Source organism: Sturnira hondurensis, unplaced genomic scaffold (genome assembly GCF_014824575.4).
Source record: "Sturnira hondurensis isolate 20B ecotype Veracruz unplaced genomic scaffold, ASM1482457v3 Scaffold0003693, whole genome shotgun sequence".
Classification (NCBI taxonomy): domain Eukaryota; kingdom Metazoa; phylum Chordata; class Mammalia; order Chiroptera; family Phyllostomidae; genus Sturnira; species Sturnira hondurensis.
The window spans coordinates 1,175,144-1,195,764 of NW_028076324.1; the positions used below are offsets into that span (position 1 = coordinate 1,175,144).

The window sequence follows — 20,621 nt, forward strand, 5'->3', positions numbered from 1 at the left end:
TGACAGCCCCTGGGAACGGTTTGAACATTATCTCAAAGTCGCTGATGGTGGTCAGGTAGCCCAGGAGTCAGTCCATCATTACTTAGGGGGGCACACCCTTGACTTTGACCCATCCCTGTCATATATCTGACCCCAGGTGTTTGAGTTTGCTATCTCCGGTAAGCACACTGTCTGTGAGTAATGTTTTACCCTTGGACCTTTTTTCTCATGACCTATTCTCCAGTATATTATTTTTCCATAGGTTCTTGGAACTCAGCTTTAACTGCTAGGTATGGCTTATGCTTAATGGATTATGTCTCTTCTATTCCTGGTATTTTTTCAAGTTAATTATTTGTAGTGACATCGCAGTGAATTAGAAGTGTACCAGGTGAGAAATAGGAAGGGTGCTCGCAAATAAATGGCTGACCTGATGATAGGTCTGAAATATATGCCGCATGGAGTGCAGCACTTTTTCCATGTATTTTACAAGGTCGTAGATAATGGTTCTGTACGACTATAATCACACGGAGGACACACGATACACTCCAGGAGAGAAGCAAATAGATCTGACACCGGAGACTGCTTATGCGAAAGAAAAGGTTAGAACATCGACGGGCCGTTTGGTGGGTGGTTAAGCTTTCGGGACCAATGTAGTTCCCCACAAACACATGCGGATTGCTTTAGTCTTATTCACCCACTTTTCTGGCCAGAGAAGGTGACACAAACATATCAAACTTTTGTTATATATGAGAAAAGGATCCTTCAGTAAATTGTGGCACAGGCTTTGCTGATGAGTCTGCTATGTTTTCTTTTAGTGTAATAATTGTGTTTGTTACTTCCCTTTTCATATGAATTAGTGCTTCATAAGCCTCAGAGTTACTTGCAGAAGTAGTGACAACATAGATTTCCGTGTCCCTCCTCTCTTATTTAGCAGGTATAAGTTGGGACTGGGAAATTGTATTTCTAACAAGTTCCCAGGTGATGCTGAGGCTGCTGATCTGTGAGTAGCATTGAAATAGATACGAAGAGGTATTCGTGTAGCAAATTCTCAGATGGCTTTTATTATTAAAGCACAATTCCACCTGGCTCACATCCTCCTACTTGCAGTTTCTGATACCCAGGGTCAACCATGTCAATTTTTGATCCTTATTTAGTTATATGCTTCCATATTTGCAGATAGCATGTGCATATTATTGTTCTCTAAGGGTTTTTTTTTTTTGGTCCACTTTTGCTTTATCGATTGTTTTCCTGTTACATAAATGTGTATTTAAAACTATTATTTCACTCTTTTGCTCAACTTCCAGTATAGTTTTAGCACCAATTTTTGTTAAATCAATATTTAGGTAAGAGTATTTGTATCTAAATCATAGTCTTCTATATACTTTCCTTTTTATATATATTTTCCCCTCCAGCCTAATTAATCGCCCTAGTTTTTATTTGTTTAAAATTTTCTATACAGGGTGGAGAAAAAGTGGGTTTAGAGTCATTTATATGGAAAATAGTACAATAGTTAATAAGTAATAAGATAAGAAAAAACTATTGTGTTTTGCATATTTGTAACTATGTTGCTACTTTTGCCACACCCTGTATGCAGCAGTAATTTATCCTAATCTCCTTGGAAGAACTGTAACTCTTCTTTTAACATATTGTTGAAAGACAGGCAATGACTCAGGATTTGTTGTTGTTGTTGTTTGTTTTTGTTTTTTTTTTGCTTCTGACACTCTTGTTTCTTCCCCTTTTTTATATTTTTTCTAGTTAATTTAATGGATGGTTGAGATTTCAGAACACTGGTCGTTCTACTCAATTGGACTGGGATTGATTTGTGTTTATTCACCTACCTTTCTGGCAGGTGAAAAGGTTGCAGGCACTTCTAATCTTTATATTGGTCAACAGCCCTCACTGTGAAACCGCTTCTTCAGTAGGTCTTGGCACGTGCTTTGTGAATGAGTTCGGTTGCTTTGACCTTTATTTTCAAACTGCCTCTAATTATTCTTTGCCTACTATTCCTTTTTCATTTTCTAAGAGCTGTTTCTTTTTTGTAGTTGTTGTTATATTTTCTAACTGCTCATTTCTTTTTAAATTTCTGTTTCTATGCGAGAACTTTTTCTTAAAGTTTCCTGAGGAAATTAAATTTAGATTTGGGGAGAAGTTGTCTTCTCTGGGTTACCGTATTGCCTTTGTTTCCTTGCAGTTTATTGTAACTTTTGTTTATTTTGGCCTCTGAATTTTACATTAAAATCTCTCTCAAAAGTCTGGTAATCCTTGGGCACCTGATTATATGTATGAGTGAAGTAATGAAAATTCTACTCTGAAGTTCTCTGTACAGAGGACTTGCCATGCGGTTACTGGGTGTGTACCTGGGAGCTGGTTCCCACGTCTTTCTTACAGATTTCAGGGAGGAATCATCTGTGTCTTGAGGAAGGGGTGTAAGAAGGCTAGGAGCCTCCTGGAAGCCTAGCGAGAGAAGACAGCTTTGGTTAATAATACTTGGCATGTAGACTCACGTGGAACCCTGATTTTCACAAGAGCCTGGCATCCTTGTTCTCACCTGTTTCTGGAATTCTGAAAACACGTCTGTCATTCAAACCCCGACCCTCTCTGGGTGGGGAGCACAGTGGTGAGTGAGTCATAGAAATCAGCTGGTGTTGGAATTGAGCTAGCCCTGGAGAGTCTAACTGCCCCACCTAAAAAGTATAAAGGACTCATGGATATGGATAACAGTGTGGTGATTGCTGGGCAGAGTGGAGTATAAGGGGACTAAAGAATAATGGAAAAAAATATAATAAAGATTCAATTGTTTTAAATTTAAATTTTTTTGCAAATTTTCTATGGAACTTAAAAAAGAAAGTATGTCCTCTGTGCACACAAAGTTTGTTAGCTATCAAACTACAAAGAGTAAAAAAATAAAAAATGAAAAATAAAAATTGTCAGTCTTTCTAACCTGGCCCTCAGAAAAGCCCATTGCCTCTGATTTGAAGTATTTTCAAAGTTCATTGGCATAAAAAAGTATGCTTTCATACCAGTACTTCTCAGCCATTTAAAAAATTTATATTAATTCAACTATCTGTTTTCTTGATAAATCTGATGCCCTGCTGTAATTTTATAGGGTTTCTGGAGAAAGTGAAGATTAGTTCTTGTGTTCCTTCTGCTCTGTATTACAAATGGCTGGGTTCTCTAAATTAAATATGTCAAAATAAGGGAAATTAATGTGCCTGGTAATGCTGGAGGAGGTCTTGGAAAGGACTTGGCCTCTGGTTGATCTGTGAGCTGAACTCAGACAAGTCAGAAGCTCCTCCTCCCCTCCCCTGACCCTGGAACCTACATCTGGCCCACCATTTCCACACTAGGAGCTGTTTCAGTAGGTAGCCTAAAGAAAGTAAGATGTTGTAGCACTAAATACGGGACTCGGCCCAGGTAAGGCCTCTATATAAACTTAAAACGGTGGGCAGGTACAGAGATCTGCTTGTCTCCCAGCTGCCCAAGGCAAGCCTGGTAAGTAAGTATGTTTCCTCGCTTATTTAACCTGCCACCTACTAATCTGGAGTGGCCTGCTACTTGCTGTGGTCCATCCTTGTCCCCTGTGTGCTGGGAGGGCTAGGAGGGTCAGTTTGCAAACCAACAATTTGTGAGCCAGCCAGGAGATGTAAGAAATGGGTCTTGAGAAAGCGACATTGTAGAGGCAAGTGTGGCCTTTGACATCTGTGTGGGACAGGGTAGTGTGTAATGAGAGCAGGGTGAATGAGAGGAGGGATGCCCTAAAAAGGCCAGCTGGTTTAATTGCATGTTGGAGGAACTGCACGTAGCTCTCCTTAGCAAAGAAGGGAAATGCATGGCTGTGCAGTGGACTGGCCTCAGCTGTGGGCAGCTCTCCACTACTACTAAAGCCCTACCAGAAGCTGAAGCTTGAGTGAGAACGTTGTACGAAGAGCAGAGCTTAGAGCAAAGGTGTCACACTCATTTTCACCAGGGACCACATCAGCCTCGCGGTTGCCTTCAAAGGGCCAAATGTAGTTTTAGGACTGTATAAATGTAACTACTCCTTAACTAGGGGCAAGGAGCTCAGCACTGCTGCTGGGTAGCAACAAGGTGCTGGGCTGGATAAAACAAGGTGGAGGGCCAGATTTGACCTGCAGGCCTTGTGTTTGCCACCTGTGGCTTAGAGGAAGACTTGTGTGTTTGTACTGCTCTGCTAGCTTCAGGGTTGGAAGAAGAGGTAAGAGAGTGGGATAATAAACTGGAGACTTTAGCATGCTATTTTGTAAAGCTAGGAGAGTGCAAGCAGCTGCAGATTAAATTTCAAGTGCTTGTGACAGAGCCTGTTTGGGATGCTGAGAGCTAAATGAGGAAATACTGAGGAGAGTGAAGGGGAGGATGTTGTGGTGGTTGACAATAAAAAGAATTAGATGCCCCATGCTGTCTGTCCCCAATACAAAGCAACACAACAATAACCCCAGCCAGTAAGGCAGCCCCTGACCCAGGAACGTCCTTCTGCTGATTTATTGTGATACAGGGCTCAGTGAAAATAACCCTAAAGCGAATGTGTTTTGACTTCATTGCCAATGTGGCCCCACCTGAAGAAATAGACTAGCAACCCACTGCTGTGTTGGTTGTTGTGTAAAAAGCCCTACAACCTAACCAACCGTTCAGACTTTCCTTACCTGCCCCTACCATCTCCCATGCCCTGCCTGCTTCATTAGAGGCCTCAGGGATACAGTTCTGTTGGGGGTGGGTACTTCCCACACCTGAGTATAGAATGCAGGCCAAGATTGCCTCCAAGGAGGGCCAATGAAGTTGATCAAAGTCTCCTTCTGACAGTCCTGGCTGCTGTGGCTCAGTGGATTGAGCATGGGCCTGTGAAGCAAAGGGTCACTGGTTTGAGTCCCAGTTAGGGCACATGGCTGGATTGCAGGCCAGGCCTTGGGTAAGAAACACATGAGAGGCAGCCACACATTGATGTTTCTCTCCCACTCTTCTTCCCTTCTCCTCTCTCTAAAAATAAATAAAATATATTTTTTTAATCTTTTGAGCTCAGTATTCAATGGTTTCCAGAAATATACAAAAATGATGGCTCCAATGTCTTGTTGATATTGGAGCCAAATATTATACTCTAATACATAGTAACCCTCAGGAGTTTTCTGGCTCCCTCGGTCATGGTTGTGGAGGGAAACAGCAAGGTCAGGGAGGTTCCTCTGACACTGCACATGAGGCATTCTTCCCCAGGAGAACACAAGGTGTTTGTCTCTTGAATATCAGAGAATATACTGGTCACTACAAGGGCAGACTCTGCAAACCTCTATGGGTGAAACCTGCCTCCAAGTTAGAGTAACCCAACCAGCCCTGAGGGGAAGCACCCACTGGAAACCAGCAGGTCCACCACCATGAAGAGTAGTAATAGTCAAGCAACATAAACTGCCTGAGGAGGGGCATCAGGAAATAGGAAAAACTACCCAAGAACTACATTGAGCGGGTATTGTACACCCTGCCTACCGGGTTTTCTATAGCCCGGTGTGGTTGTTAAGAAAGCCAGATGGCTCATGGCGGGGGACCGTGAACGACTGAGAGTTGATCAAGGTGGTGACCCCCTCCATGCAGTCATGCCCAACATTGCCATCATCTTAGATGCCTTGGCCTCAGTCATAGGAGTGTACCATGCTGGGCTGATTTTAGCAAATGTTTTTTTCAGTACACCCTGCTGCTAAGTCACAAGATGAATTTGCCTTCATGTGTGAGGGGCATGAATGGACATTTCAAATGCTTCCCTGATATTACCTTCACAGTCCCAAAATATGTTAGGGCATGGTAGCCTGAGATCAGTCTCTGTCCTCCTTTCCCACATCAGTAAAATGGGCTCATTCTGTTGATGATACAATGAGGACTTGCCCCTGCTGCAGAACACTGCAGACTCTGCTGGAATAGGTGTGAAGGGAAGGATAGGCAGGGAACCCACAGAAAATTCAAGGCCCAGGCAGTGCTATAAAGCTCTGGGGAGTCATTTGTTGAATAAGACTCATTTTTTTCCAAGAAGCTGTGATTGGTAAGTTCCAACCCCTAAGAACAGGAAAGAGGTACAAGCTTTTGTAAACATTTTTGGATTTTGGAGGACTTTAATCCCTCCACACAGCATAGTACCTCCATCCTTTACACGCCCTGGTAGAGAAAGGGCAGGTGTGGAACTGGGCATCAGAGCAGCAATCCGCCTTTGAGAAGGCAAAAATACTAGTGAAGTAGATTAAAGCTCTGGGCATCTCCCAAGCAGGGCTACTATCTGAGTCAGTTGTGTCTGTGTTTGTGACTCCAAAAGGCATGGGTTGGGCACTGTGGCAGAGACAACAGGAGAAGAGAGTGCCCCTCGGATTTTGGTCCCCAATCTGGAATGGACTAGAAACCCTGTACGTCCATGTACATCAACAGCTCCTAGCCATGCACACAATACTCCTTCAAGTAGATCCTCTCCCAAAGAAACAGCATGTTATGGTAAGAATGTCCTTTCCTTTCTGTTCCATCCACCCACCTCTGCTTCTCTGCAGCAGAAGAGCAACCTGTCCATCAGCCCAGAGTCTCTAGATACTAGACCCTATAGATTGTGTGGATAATCCAAGGCTCTGCTCCTCTATCCGAGGCAGCCCCTGCAGCCTGTAGAGAGGGAGTGGAGGAAATGCTCTGCTCCATTTCTCTTCTTTCAAAACAAGTAGATCTTTTATAAGCTATGAAGATGGACTGAGGTAGATAATTTTTCATTAGCACATTAGTTGTACTGTTTCCATCTAAGATGAGTCTGGTCAGGGCAACCAGCCCACAGGGACTGCAGTCTCTAATCAGCCTAACACTGACACCATCTGGATATAAAGAGCAATGAACTCCAGCAGCAAGTGGGATGAATCATTCAGCGTTTGTCCTTTGCACTGACAGTGGGCTGTTCTAAAGCGATCAGCCCTCTGGCTTGGGTGATTGGAAGCCAAGGGATGAATGACCATTAATAAACCCTATGGGGTCAGGAATGTGGAAAGACATTTCAGCATGTCTACAAGAGCCTGAGACAGTCCTCACTGCCTTCCAAGTCCAGGCTCACAGGTACTGGCACCCCCTGGTAATTAGGAAACTGAATCTTAACTCAAATGCAAGCCCTAGCACCTGACCCTTTGGTAGATACAGCAGATTGTATGCATAAAAAGAGTGGCCACTGTAGTAGCCCAGTGGGATGGGGATGGCACATTGCCAAGGATGCTGGATTGCCCTTGACCTACAATTATGAGGTTAATGTATTAACAGCTTGTCTTATCTATTCTAAACAACAATCAAGAGAATGGCCACAGGTCTGGGGCCATCCACCGAAGTTCCCAAAGGTTCTGGATTGGCAAATGATTACATAGCCCCCCTCCCTCTGAGTGAAGGGTTCTAGATATAGCTCGGAGTGTGAGGAGACTGTGTCTGCCCTAATGTAAGCTTCCCCTGTCCTTATGCAAACCAGGCGGCCACCACGAGGGGGTGAGAGAACTGAGTGCCATGTATGGATACCCTCAAATAGACAGTAGTTGGGGGTCACATTTCAAAGGTCATGATGTGCCAAGCTGGACAAAAGAACATGACAATGAATGGTGGTCCAATCTCAGCTGTTACCTGCAAACAGCAGGTTTTGTAGAAAGGCAAAACAGAAAGTTACAGCAGCAGATTAAATTAGTAACAGATTAAACAGCTCGGCCAGCTGGATTAAAGTACTGTCTCGGACTACAGTACCTTTGAATGATCAGCCAGTAGGGCCTGCAGTCCCCTATGCCAGCCCAAGGAGCCGGCCAACAAGCACAAAAGCAGAAAAACATGGAGGTCCAAGAACTCCCCTCTTATTTGTGGATTAAGTAGCTATGCTGCTGAGAACACCAAGTCTCATTGGGCCTGGGAATGGCATTTTATGCTGGGATTTTCAGTGGGACAGCCCCCAGAGATGAGTGAGTTACCCCTGGGTGAGAGGGAACTCCTCAGTACTGCCTGGGATTCCATCGTTCTGCGGCAAACCGGACATATTAACATGCTCTTTACCTCAAATGGAACACGAATCCTGGAGACAAGGGAGAAGCCAGCAGTCCTGGTCTGGCGCATCCTGCCCCCAGCCCCTCACCTCACCCTGGCAGTGCTGCCTCCCCTGGCCAACACGGACACTGCGCACAACCAGGCCAAGCTCTTCTCCTTAAGGCCAGGTGGGCATGTTCTGTTTTCCACCTGTACACTCATTTGGCCGCCATCTTTGTCTCCTCCACTGCCTGGTGGACATATTATAGCACATGTTGAAGTTCTCACTATATTCACCCAGCAAGACTTGAATGGTAACTGACATAGCCTGTCTTTACTGAACACTGGTTTAAATGTCTCTAATGAAAAAAGTGGTCCTTCAAACAGAACATCCCTGGGCGTGGGTACTGCCTCGCAAGGAGGCACCCGTGCCACTATCTAAAGAGAATGTTTTGTGTTCCTACATAATGAGTCTGCTAATGTGTCATCTTTAGTAAATCACATAAAGGCACAAGGAAATGCAGTGAGTGATCTGACCACCAGCCTAGGGGACTCAGTAAATCAATGGTTTGTATCGTGGGGTCTTGGAAAAATTGTTATTTATTTTGGGAATGATTATCTTAATCTGTGTTTCACTTGCATGTGTCTAAATTGTTACTGAGGCCTCTGTTTACAGCGCAGCCAGGGTGCAACAGATTTCTGCCAAATGTGCCACCTTGATACTAGTACACGGAAAAGTGCACTGAAGGGCCTTGTTGACACACAGGGCCCATTGAGGAGAAAGTGGATGTGGAAGACAGGAAGAGCCAGTGGAGGGGTGGAATGTTGGAAAAAGTCGTTAAGAGGATATGACCACTGGTTGTCTCTTGAGGTAGACACTGGGCAATCAGAGGCTCCTCCCACTCTCCTCTTGACCTTGGAATGTATGTTCCACCCACCATTCCCACGCTGGAGTTCTTTTCAAGGGTATAACTCTGAGAGGAAGGTGTTTTGGACTGCCTGGACTCAGCATGTTATTGAACCCAGTTAAGGCCTCGCTTATAAGCTTTTAAGATTCTGGCAAGTGCGTTCAGACATCTACTCATCTCCCAGAGGCAGACTAAGACCAGTCTTGTTATGTAGTCTAATTGCTTATTAAACATGCCACCTACCAACTGGAGTGGTCTGTATCTTTCTTTGATCTCTCCCTACCCTCGGTGTAAGGGGTCCAGTGTGTGAACTAATAGGTAACCAGAAACAACTTTGTGTATTTGGACTTATGCACTGTATCTCCATGTTTTATGTCAAAGCTTATTTTGAAACTATTTTAATTCAAAATTGATGTTTATCAATTGGTATTATCTGAGTCAGTGTGAGAGATTTTCATTCTAGCTTGGTACTTACCATTGTAAATTCATGGCTATGACAAAACATGGGTTTTGTATTCTACAGTTACTTGATTATTTAAAATTTTAATTCGTAGCTAAATTTTGGTAAAATGTCTAAATATAAAGTCGTTATCAATTAGAAAATATACATGACATCATACCCCAATTGTTTTTGCCCATTTCCTTGTTGTTTTTTTATTGTATTATTTTCTGTTACTTTTTCCATAGCTTTTCTTTCTTGTCATCCTCCTTTTGAAATCTAGCCTTATTTTTATATATCCTTAATTTTATACATACTCACCAGTAACCTTGTGTGTTTTTCCTGAAATCACCACTCTTACAACCAAATTTCTTTAAATATATAGATAATAGTCACCAGGTTTGGAAAATCTTTTCTTTGATTTTGTTTTTCTTTATTAGCTTCATTTCATTCTGTGAAAAACAAGTGGGTCTGTTTAATAAGACATTTCATTTGCCATCAAAACACTCATAGAATAAAATTTCCTCCCTGGAATTATTCATTTTTTGTTTTACCTAAATAGAAATTTTAGAAAATGTTTCTTTATCTTATTTTCTAGATGTATTATTTATTTTAAGCATAAACCAAATAAAAGGAAAATGATGTATAAATATGAAACTGTCCATTTTACATTTTCTTAACTAGTAAGATTGTGAAAACTGATATGATATTCATTTAAAGCAGTTTCATTACCAAAATTAAACACTATTAAAAAAGTAGCTTCAGCCCTGACCAGTGTGGCTCAGTTGGATGGACATCATCCAGCAAAGCCAGAGGTCACTGGTTCAATTCCTGGTCAGAGCATATGCCTGGGTTGTAAGTTCAGTCCTGGACAAGGTGTGTAGGAGAGGAAATTGATTGATGTCCCTCTCTCTCTCTTTCTTTCTCCCTTCCTCTCTTTCCAAAACTAAGTAAATAAAATATTTTTAAAGTAGCTTCAGCAGTGTACCCGTAATTATTTTTCCAGTAAGAACATACTGGGTTTTATGAAAGCATGAAACGCAATGTTGTGACTATAGTTGTCGAGTGGGTGATAGTATGAACTCTAAGCGTAACCAGGTACCATACACTAACAGCAATCTAAATAGGAGTCCACAATTACTAGTCTTTAAGACCACAGTTTTGGTCTGAAGAATGGGTCCAAGTCCTGACTTTGCCACTTTGGTTTAATTCACCTTATTTTAGTTCTCTGGGCCTCAATTTAATTGGCAGAAAAAATGGAGACTTACAACCAAAGACTATAATAAAGATTCAGAAATCTTCTATATACAGACTATTTAACATAGTACCCGGCACATAGTGAGCAGTCAATGAATAGTTGCTAATGTTATTATCAGGCCATTCAACTATACTTGAGCCAAATTAATGAAACTGAACAAATCGCAAGCAAAATTCATTCCATTTAATACCAAATTTGGCGGCATTACTAGTAGTTACATTTTGGGCAAGTGAAAACAGCTAGGCTGCTGTGCTCAGAGGAAGTGGTATACTGAATTATTATTAGTGTCTCGGGGTGGAATAAAACAGGCAATAATAGGGACTGTGGTGGATGCGTGCTCTTGCTTTAAGAGCTGAAACAAGGTTTTAAATCTGTATTAATCTGGCCACTAGCAATACCTTTCTTTTCAGTGTACTTGGAAGAATCACTCATTCAACAAATATTCTTTGATTGCCTATTATGTGCCTGGCTGTGTTTACCTACCATGCAAAAGGAAATACCTCCTTTTTATACTCTGAATACTTTCCTTTTCCACAGACATTTCCACTGGGCCTGGGAGATGGGCAATTCTATGCATGGACAGATGGTTTGAGAAGAAAAGACTGGCATGACTATGAAAGCATTCAGAAAGAGGCTATGCGCTCAGGTATGGAGTTCAGTGTGAGCTACTTCACTTACTGCAGTGTCTCATGTGCCACTTAAAGGATCTCTAATTAGCGTTTCTTCTGCCCAGTAAGGTATGTCTCATGGGGATACTGGAGGTCCACAAGGGACAGAGCTAAAACAATTTCATATTTCAGAGTGAAAACAAATAATAGCCCTTACAATATTAGCTGAAGAAGTTGTTAAATTTTTAGAGATCTGTAGTACTTTGTATTTCCAAACTGCTTTTTAATAATTTCTGGGGTATCTTGGGATTTATTAGTGAGAATTGATGGATGTGTATCTTGAACTAGATTGATTCCTTAGGGCTGGGAAATGATTCACTGGTAATACAATGTATGGAAGGGGTACCACGTTCCAGACACTGGCAGGGATACAAGAGGTGGGTAAATCGCATGAACCATGGATCTCAGGTTGGCAAAACTTGGACAAACAGAAAGGCGGTTAAACTTAGTCAAGTAGGTCTGTATAGGTGTAGCAGAATTCTATTCTTGGGTTAGAGGTAGAGGAAACATTTTACTTGTTGGAAAAATTAACGGGAAAGAGCAAGTTTTTCTAGAACTGAAAAATCAGGATGCTGGAAACAGGGACACAGAAGGCTCCGTGCATAGAAATTGATAAAAGTGAGTCATGGGAAGTCCATATTCTATTATTTGACCAAAAAAGCTCTAGCTCTAGTGCTTTTTTTTTTCATAGTGAGGATGTCACAGAAATAGAGAAGCTATTATTTGGTAATGACATCTGAGCAGCCTGAGATACTGCATTCCGGGTGATTCTGCAGCAGAACCATGACCAGCCACAATGTGAGGTCCTGCTGCCCAACCTTCCTCATAACTCACCCTGTTGGGAAGTCTGGCGTGATGGTATTTTAGTATTTGTGAAATTGTTTGAGGTGGTGAAACGTTCTGAGCTCTGAGTCAGGCGTGGATGATCTAATTATAATCTTCTTTAATTCCATTTCCCCAAAGCACACCCCTCACTTTCCCCAGCCTTCATTAGACCTGCTATTCTCAAGGATATCCTCTATTCCTCAAAGAATCTTTCTCTTCTAAGTTTCATTGTCTTTCTACCTTGGCCGTACCTTATAAACAATGATGAAGATGCATTCATTACCAGCATTCTCACTTCGGGAGCTCTCTTATCTTTTTTTCTCTATTCGCTTGATTAGCCCTGTATTCATTCACCCATCAATTCCCCTTTGGAACCACAGAATGCTGGAAAATTTCGGAGATGTGTATATAATCTAACTAATTGAAGTTGCAAAGTGTTAATAATAATGATAATAGAATAAGTTAAAATTTTTGCATAGATGTTTTGTGCTAGTGGTTTACATATGTGTTTTATTTAAACCTCAAAATAAAGCTAATAGATAGGTTTTATTACCCTCAACGAGTTTTTCAAAACACCTAAATTCTTTTGTATTTAGTAAATTTTATCCAAGGTCAAACAGCTAATAATCTGCAGAGCTAGATTAAAGGTCAGGTCTTATCATGCTCCATTACACACCACTACCTGACCTTCAGTAATATCTGGGCAATATGAAGTAATGACCTACAGACGTATGAGAGACATGCCTGGGATCAGATCCTGGCTTCTCCACGCATGAGCTAGGTTAAGCAGGAAGTCAATTTATCTTTCTTATATTCTACTTTGCAGAATTGCTGTGTGGATTAAAGATAATATACCCTAAGTAATTGGCCACTTGTTTGGACATATTATAAGCTCAGCTAATGATAACAGTCATTGTTAATTCACTGAAGTTACTTTCACTTGACTAGGGTGCTTACCCTTCACTGTACTGAGGAGTTTTAGGTACAAAATCCAGAACATCACATTTATTTCCTCTTCATACTACCCTTTCTGCTTCCTGGATGAACATGCCTTTACATCCTCATTCTCAGACGAGGCCAGGGAAACTGGCTTCAAAGGAATTTGGTGATTATTAAGTATTCTAAAGTGCACATTTCAATGGAATGCAAAAGTTTTTAAATACTAGTGTGTTGAATGAGTCACTCGAAGATATATGACAAATGCAGTAGACTATAATTCATCATTCCTTAAATATCATGAAATATAAATAAAAGAAGTCAACACATGCAACACACAGAGCACAGAGTCAAAATAATCCTCCCCATTCTCCATATCCAGGTCCAGAACAGGGATCATTTGTCCCATTCTGGCTCCTCCAACTCTTTTTTTTTTTTAAGATTTTATTTATTTAGTTTTAGAGGGGAAAGGAAGGAGAGAGGGGGAGAAATATCAATGTATGGTTGCCTCTCATGCATCCCCTCCTGGGAACTGGCCTGCAACCCAGGCCTGTGCCCTGACTGGGAATTGAACCGCGATCCTCTGGTTCACCAGCCCGCACTCAATCCACTGAGCTACACCAGCCAGGGATGTCTCCTCCAACTCTTGAGGTTTGTATTTACTCTTATTTTTCTCTGTAGTAGCTTTTCCTCCCACCTATATATTTAGTCCTAAACAAATATGGTTGCATTTTGCCTGTGGTTGATCTTTATTGGAAAATGGATTATACTGTATGATTCTCTTCTCTCAAAATTAGTATTATTTTAAATGTTTTCCTTTTTATTGAACTTACTGAGGATGACACTGGTTAACAAAATTATACAGGTTTGGGGTGCACAATTCCACCACACATCTTCTGTACACAGTATTGTGTGTACACCACCCAAGTCAAGTCTCCTTCTATTACCATTTACCCCCTACACCCTCCTTTTCCTCCTCACTCAAAATTATGTCTGAGATTTACCCATGACAATGCATGGAATTTTATTGATTCATTTTTACTGTTGTTTCATTTTCTACAACATTCTTCTCTTCACAGACACTGGGGGGGTTCCCAGGTTCTGGTTATTATATACAATGTTGTTATACATATTCACATGTGTGGTTCTGGGGAAGAGACAGTATTTTCTCAGGATACATATTGACTAGTGAATTTAGTGTGTCTAAGGAATGTATGGTATGGTAATTCTAAAGAATTTCAGGTATGTCATGTAGTCCAGGACAAACTGTTTTCCAAAGTTGATATACTGATTTCACTCTACTCAGTAGATGGAATTCCCACTGCTCTAAGTCCAAGTGAACACTTAGTAGTGCCTGACTTTTTTTCCTTAAATTACTGGTATGATGTAATCTCTCACCATAACTTAAATTTGCATAGTCACTTAAATTTACTAAGGTCTAATGTAGTTGATATCTTTGTTATTCTTATGAACTGTTTGTGCCTTCTTCTTGGTAAAATTCCCATTTCTACTTTTAATTTTTGAATTTATTTCTCTTATTGATCCACAAACTGCTCTTAATTTATTGTAAATATCCTTTAGTGGTTGTATGTGGTGAGAAGATCATGTTACATATTTTTTAGACTATTTTTATAAAATTTCTAAAAGTTCTTAATTTTGATGTAGTCAAATTTGGAAGTTATATTTTAAAGGATAGGTCATACTGATATTCTATATTATCTTCTAAAAGCTAGAGTACATTATCTTTTATATTTAGGTTTTAAACCCAATTAGTCCTCACTTTATTGATGTAAGAAGGGGGATTCAATATTTATTTACTTTTCATCCACTTAGATAAACTAAAACAGTACCATTTATTGGAAAGTGTATCTTCATCACTCAGCAGTGTTGACTCAATTATATATCAAGTTTTCATATTTGTGTTTTTTCTCTGGTTCTTAATGCTGTTCTATGAGTCAAAACCCCTGAGCTAATACCGTATCTTATGTATACTATGTTTTTATAATGATTACTGGTGTATGATAAAGTTCCTTCTACTTAATTTGCTCTTATTTCCTTGAGAATGTACAGCCATTCCTAACATTATGTCTTTCTTTAAAATTTCCTCTCAGCTTGTCAAATTTTACACACAAATCCATAGGTAAATCAAGTTATTTAAATTTTAGAATAATATTGTCTTTATAAATTAGGAAATAAGTGACATTCTTCAAAAACAAACCATCAATTTTATGGTATACATTGTATTTATTTGCTGCTTTTTCATTATCTTTAAGGTTGTATTTTTTTAATTTATCTTTAGAGGGGAGGAGAAGGAGAGAGGGAGAGAAATATCAATGTATGGTTGCCTCTCATGAGTCCCCTGCTGGGAACTGGCCTGCAACCCAGGCACGTGCCCTGACTGGGACTTGAACCACAATTCTTTGGTTCGAAGGCCTGCACTCAATCCACTGAGCTACACCAGCCAGGGATAAGGATGTATTTGTAATTTTATTATCAGATACTTTCAGTGCTATCCCTAAAAAAATTAATTTGGATATTGTGCATCTTGATTTTATTGATATTCCACATAATTTGTTGCTGGTATATAGAAATATTCATTTTTAATATTGATCTGAATTTAGAAATATAAGTTTTTCTATGAATTATAATCCTTTACCTATAGGTTTTTTGAATTTTTAATGTAGATATCTACATTGTGACATCTACAATGTGGTACTACAAGTAATGACAGTGTTTTTATTTTTTTTCTTTCATTCTGCACCTTATAATTTTAGTTCTTTTGCTCTGACATTGCAGTTGCTAGAAATTCTGTGTAATACTGAACAGTGGGTACTGGTGGCTAGTCTTGACTTGGGATTTTTCTGACGATAGCAAATTAAACATTCTCGTTCAGGTTTTTTTAGCTTATATTTAAAAAAAGGCATTTTACCATTTTTGCTAAGCTTTCTGGATCTGATTGGCTGAGGAATTATGAGTTTTATTTTATTTTTGAACCTAAATAAATGTTAATTTACTAAAGGTGTTTTTCTTCTATTGCATTTGTTGAAATAGATATGATGAATATTATTTAATCCTTTATTTGAGTGAATTATATCTATTGATTTTCTAATGGAAATCATATTTGCAATTCTGGACAAAATCTATTGTTTTAGTTGGTTTACTAATATTTTGTTTATCATTTTTTAATCCTTATTTATGAATGAATCATTGGTCATGAGTAATTTTTTTCTCATGGAGTCCTTGCAAATTTTGGTAACAATGTAATGATAGCTTCATAAAGTGACTTCAGTAATGCTTCCTATTTTCTATACTTTGTAATTATTCATTGTGTATTAGAATTGCTTATTTATTAATAATTATAGAAATCTTGTGGGTGAACTATATGGACCTAGACTTTACTTGAGCAAAGATTTTTAACTCCTGGGTTTAAATGCTCATATTGAATAACAAATTTATTTATAATGTCCTCTGAAAGGTTTAATGTCTATGGTGTTTAAATGTATTTCTTTTCCAAATATTATTTATTCATGTCTTTTTATTTTTTCATAAAGTATTATACTGGAAATTTATCAATATTATTAATCATTTGAAAAAGTAATTTTTGACCTTATTCATTTTATCGGCTGTATTTTCTCACTGACTTAGTCTTATTTCTTTTTTTGACTTTCAAAAATTTAAAAATTTAATTCATAGACTTAGTAATTTTAACCTTTTCTATTGTAGAATAAGCACTTAGGGCTCTGAATTTTGTTCTTTAAATTAACTCTTTTAAATTACCACTTAAAGTGTGTCACTGCTCTGTGGTCCAATATTTCATATTCATTCCTCATGTTTTAGTTATATTATTTTGTAGTTACATTTTGAAATGCATGGCCTACTTAACACTGAAATTATCTTAAAAATATAACAATCTAAAAACTACTTTTTAATGAAATTTTAATAATCTTTTATAAAAGTAATTATCACAATAAGCAGCATGCATTTTATTAAATGTCTGTTAATATTTTTATTAATATTAACTGTTTATGTTTTGTTCAGTCAGTCACATTCTTGTGGCATATTTGGTAAGTTTTGAAATATCAGAATCTTAAATAACCTTTAAAATAAATAAGTGGTATATGGGGAGAGAGAGAAAAGAAAGTCAAAAGAAGATAATTGCTTTCACCATTGAAGAAATGGGAGATTATTTTAATTTAAAAAAATGTTTAAAAAAGCAATTGAAGGATAGACCCAAAGAACTTAGGTGTAGCAATAGGGTTCTTTCAGGTACATATGTGCCCTTACAGTTACAGTAAATTGTTAGGATTGTGTCAATTTGTTAGAAGAATCCTAATATTCAGAGAAACCCAGAGTTTTGTTATGTTTTAATCGTACACTTCGCTGTTGGGAGATTACCATTAACCAAACCCATTTAGCTGTAGAAGGAGTGTGCCCAGTGTAGCATTTCAGGGTAGGGTGCCTTCCTGGAAGAGGTCAACCAAATTCTCAAGGATAAAACATATTCTGACATCCGATAAGCTTTTGTTTTCATTCAGTTAATTTTCTGATTTCTCTTCCCTGTAATTTGCTACTAATACAGTCATATTTTAGGCATTTTTGTATATGTAATCCCATTACACTTCATTTAGTTAGCTTTACATCATTTGAGAATTTATGAACACAAGATTTCAGCTGTGAATTGTTTAGCTATCCTTTTGAGTTGTACTGTATCACAAAATTAAAATCATTATTTAAATAATTTATAAAATTGGATGAAAAGAATTAAAATATTATTTCTTTTATATAATATGAAAAATGATGTATAAATTGATATTGATCTATTATTCAATATACATTGGGAATAATTATTATAGTGAGCAACTATAGAGCTATGCAGCTGACATTTATCTATTCATAATTTGAGGGAAAAGCCAATATATTTCTGAAATAAAAATAAACTCTGTGTATGGAATTTTTCTGAATTATGTATCTAATAACACACACCAGATTTTGAAAAGAAGATGCAATTAGTTTAGATAGCTGTTCTTTGACATATGATATTACCTAATTCTTACCGTATCCTTTTCCAAGTTGTAAACACACACTGTTTAAGTCATCCATGCAAGCTGGGGCAGGTGTGGGTGTCACATGTACCTGTACATGTGTGATGTATAAAAATCTTTAAGATTTCTAGAAAGCACCTAGTTTTAGTTTACAAATTTGAAAATTTTTGAAAAATTTTCTTTATTCTAACTCAGATTTCCACTGTGTTAGCTTTTAGATATCAATACGGGTGAACTGAACATGAAAAAAAGCTGTTTTCAACTCTTATATTTGATGTTTTTCTTTGAAATATGTTATGTCCTTAGATAATTATAATCGAATCATGCATTCTGCTATATGCCTCAGGAATCCTATGAAATTATATCTAACTCTTCACTACTTGCATTCATCTTAGTTAATCACACTCATAAATTTGAATGTATAAGGTTTTATTATTTTATAATTCATTCATTTATTCACTCATCCAACAAATACTTGTATGCCACGGTCTTTTATTTCCTTAGTTTTAGAGGGAAAGGTAGGGAGAAAAAGAGGAAGAGAAACATCAATGTGTGGTTGCCCCCCACTGGGGGCCTGGCCCACAACCCAGGCATGTGCCCTGATTGGTAATCAAACCAGCAACCATTTGGTTCACAGGCCAATGCTCAATCCACTGAGCCACACCAGCCAGGGTTTATGCCAATGTTTTTTAAATACTGCACCACACTCTGAAAGAAAAGAAATAAAATAAATCACCGTGGCTTTTGAAAAACGTGCAGCATAGTGGGGGAACGTTCATTGTTAATGACACAATGGCCTTTTGGATCTGAACCATTAATCTTTCTTGTCTAAAGGATTTCAGTAGCCTATTAACTGATCTTCATGCCCATCTTCATCTCTTCAAATAAAAACGAGAGCGGTCTTCTAAAAATTAAGGTCGCTTAATTTTTAAGCGACATAAGGTCGCTTCACTCCTCTTCTCAAAAGCCTACAAAGGCTAGTCATCATTTTCAAAATTAAATCCAAGTTCATTCCATGATTATGGGATTAAACATGATCTGCTCAACACTTATATCTGTCCTCATCTCCTACTGATTGATATATAGTCTCTCCCCTGGCCATGTGGTCCCCTTTGTTTTCCCTTACGAATGCTAAACATGTCCCAGGACTTTCCACTAAGCTGTTCCCGTGGCCTGGAACACTTGTAATGCATATCTTCACAGCCCCCTCTCACCTTCATTAAGGTCACCAGACCATGTATCACCTGCTGAGACATGCCTGTCAGTCACCATAATATCATACACAGATATAGCTCCTTTCCTTCATTCTCTATCACTTCATCCTACTTAGTTTGGGGAGCAATTATCTTTCTGTCTACATTTATACATACATACACTTATTTAATGAGTTAATAGTTTTATGATTCCCCAAAATACAATCCCTTGCCGGTGGACTCTGAGTCACATCCTCTCTGGAATCACTCTAAGTGGGCTTCTGAGTATTGACGCTGCTGCATTAGGAAAGTGACGTGGAAACCTGACACAAGATGGCTGCTTTTCCTCTCGTCTAGGGTTTGCTTCTCAGGCCCCCTTACACCTCATGGTCTAAGTTACTGAGGGTTCTGACTGATTGCTGTGAATTTACGTAGCAATACATCTAAAGGGTATGAACTAAAACACTATCTGAGAGTTAGGAATATACTGTGTTTTAAAATGATTAAGTTCCTTAAACAGCTAGCTCACTTTAGTGCTGATCAGGGACCCATTTTGTTCTTAAATGTCTTTATTTTGCATAATTGAACAAGATCACCCACCAAACAGAATAAGAAACAGAAATGTGCACCATTTGGAAAAGACTACAACTTCTTTGCTCTCAGAAAGTGAAAAATGGCATTTTTACTGTAACTACAATGACTCCTGCCCGCCTTTTACTAATGTCTTGTGTTTCTCAAAAACAGGGTCTAGCATATTTTTCATTTCTACCAACAATGAACACTGCATTTTGTTGATAGTTTGGCACAATTTATTCATCTATGAAGACCTCTCAATAAATTTTATAATGGGATTTGTTGGGAGGTCGGTGGTCAACTTCAGAAAATATTACCAAAATAACACTGATTATTATCCATTAGCTTACAATTAACTTTTAATGAAATATTTTCTTTGGCAGTCATTATTTAATAATGAAAATGTAAGTTGGAAATGAAAAGATATGAGCATTCAGTTAGAGATGTCTCAATTATATGTTTAATAATAAAATAAAATTTAGCTGAAACTGAATTAGTTAGAATTACCCAGGGTCCAATCCAGTCAGTATTATAGTATGGAAATAACAGTGAAGATGTATCTCAAGGGATTTATGAAACTGAAACCATTTTTTATTCAAAAATAAGGTAAAGTTAATTTAAAAAAATTCAATGTAACTATTTGTTGCAAAAGTTAAAATACCTCTCTTTAGAAATACCAATTTCCATGAGCAAGTGTGCATGAGATTAACTTTATTTCCTTACTAGTCACATAGAGTTACTTTAAGTGTTAAGTAAATCATATAACTAAACTGTGGACTGTAGTATGTGCTCAATA

The 20,621-nt window shown here is 38.4% G+C and overlaps 1 protein-coding gene across 1 annotated transcript in view; it reads left to right on the top strand.

Annotated features, from left to right (window-relative positions):
* The first annotated feature begins 479 nt into the window (after window positions 1-479).
* The window catches only part of GALNTL6 (polypeptide N-acetylgalactosaminyltransferase like 6), a 74,322-nt gene continuing 54,180 nt past the window's right edge, over window positions 480-20,621 (top strand). Inside the window, exons 1-2 of the mRNA XM_037042752.1 lie at window positions 480-578; window positions 11,126-11,234. Of these exons, the coding sequence (XP_036898647.1) occupies window positions 480-578; window positions 11,126-11,234 (208 nt within the window). The remainder of the gene's footprint in view (window positions 579-11,125; window positions 11,235-20,621) is intronic.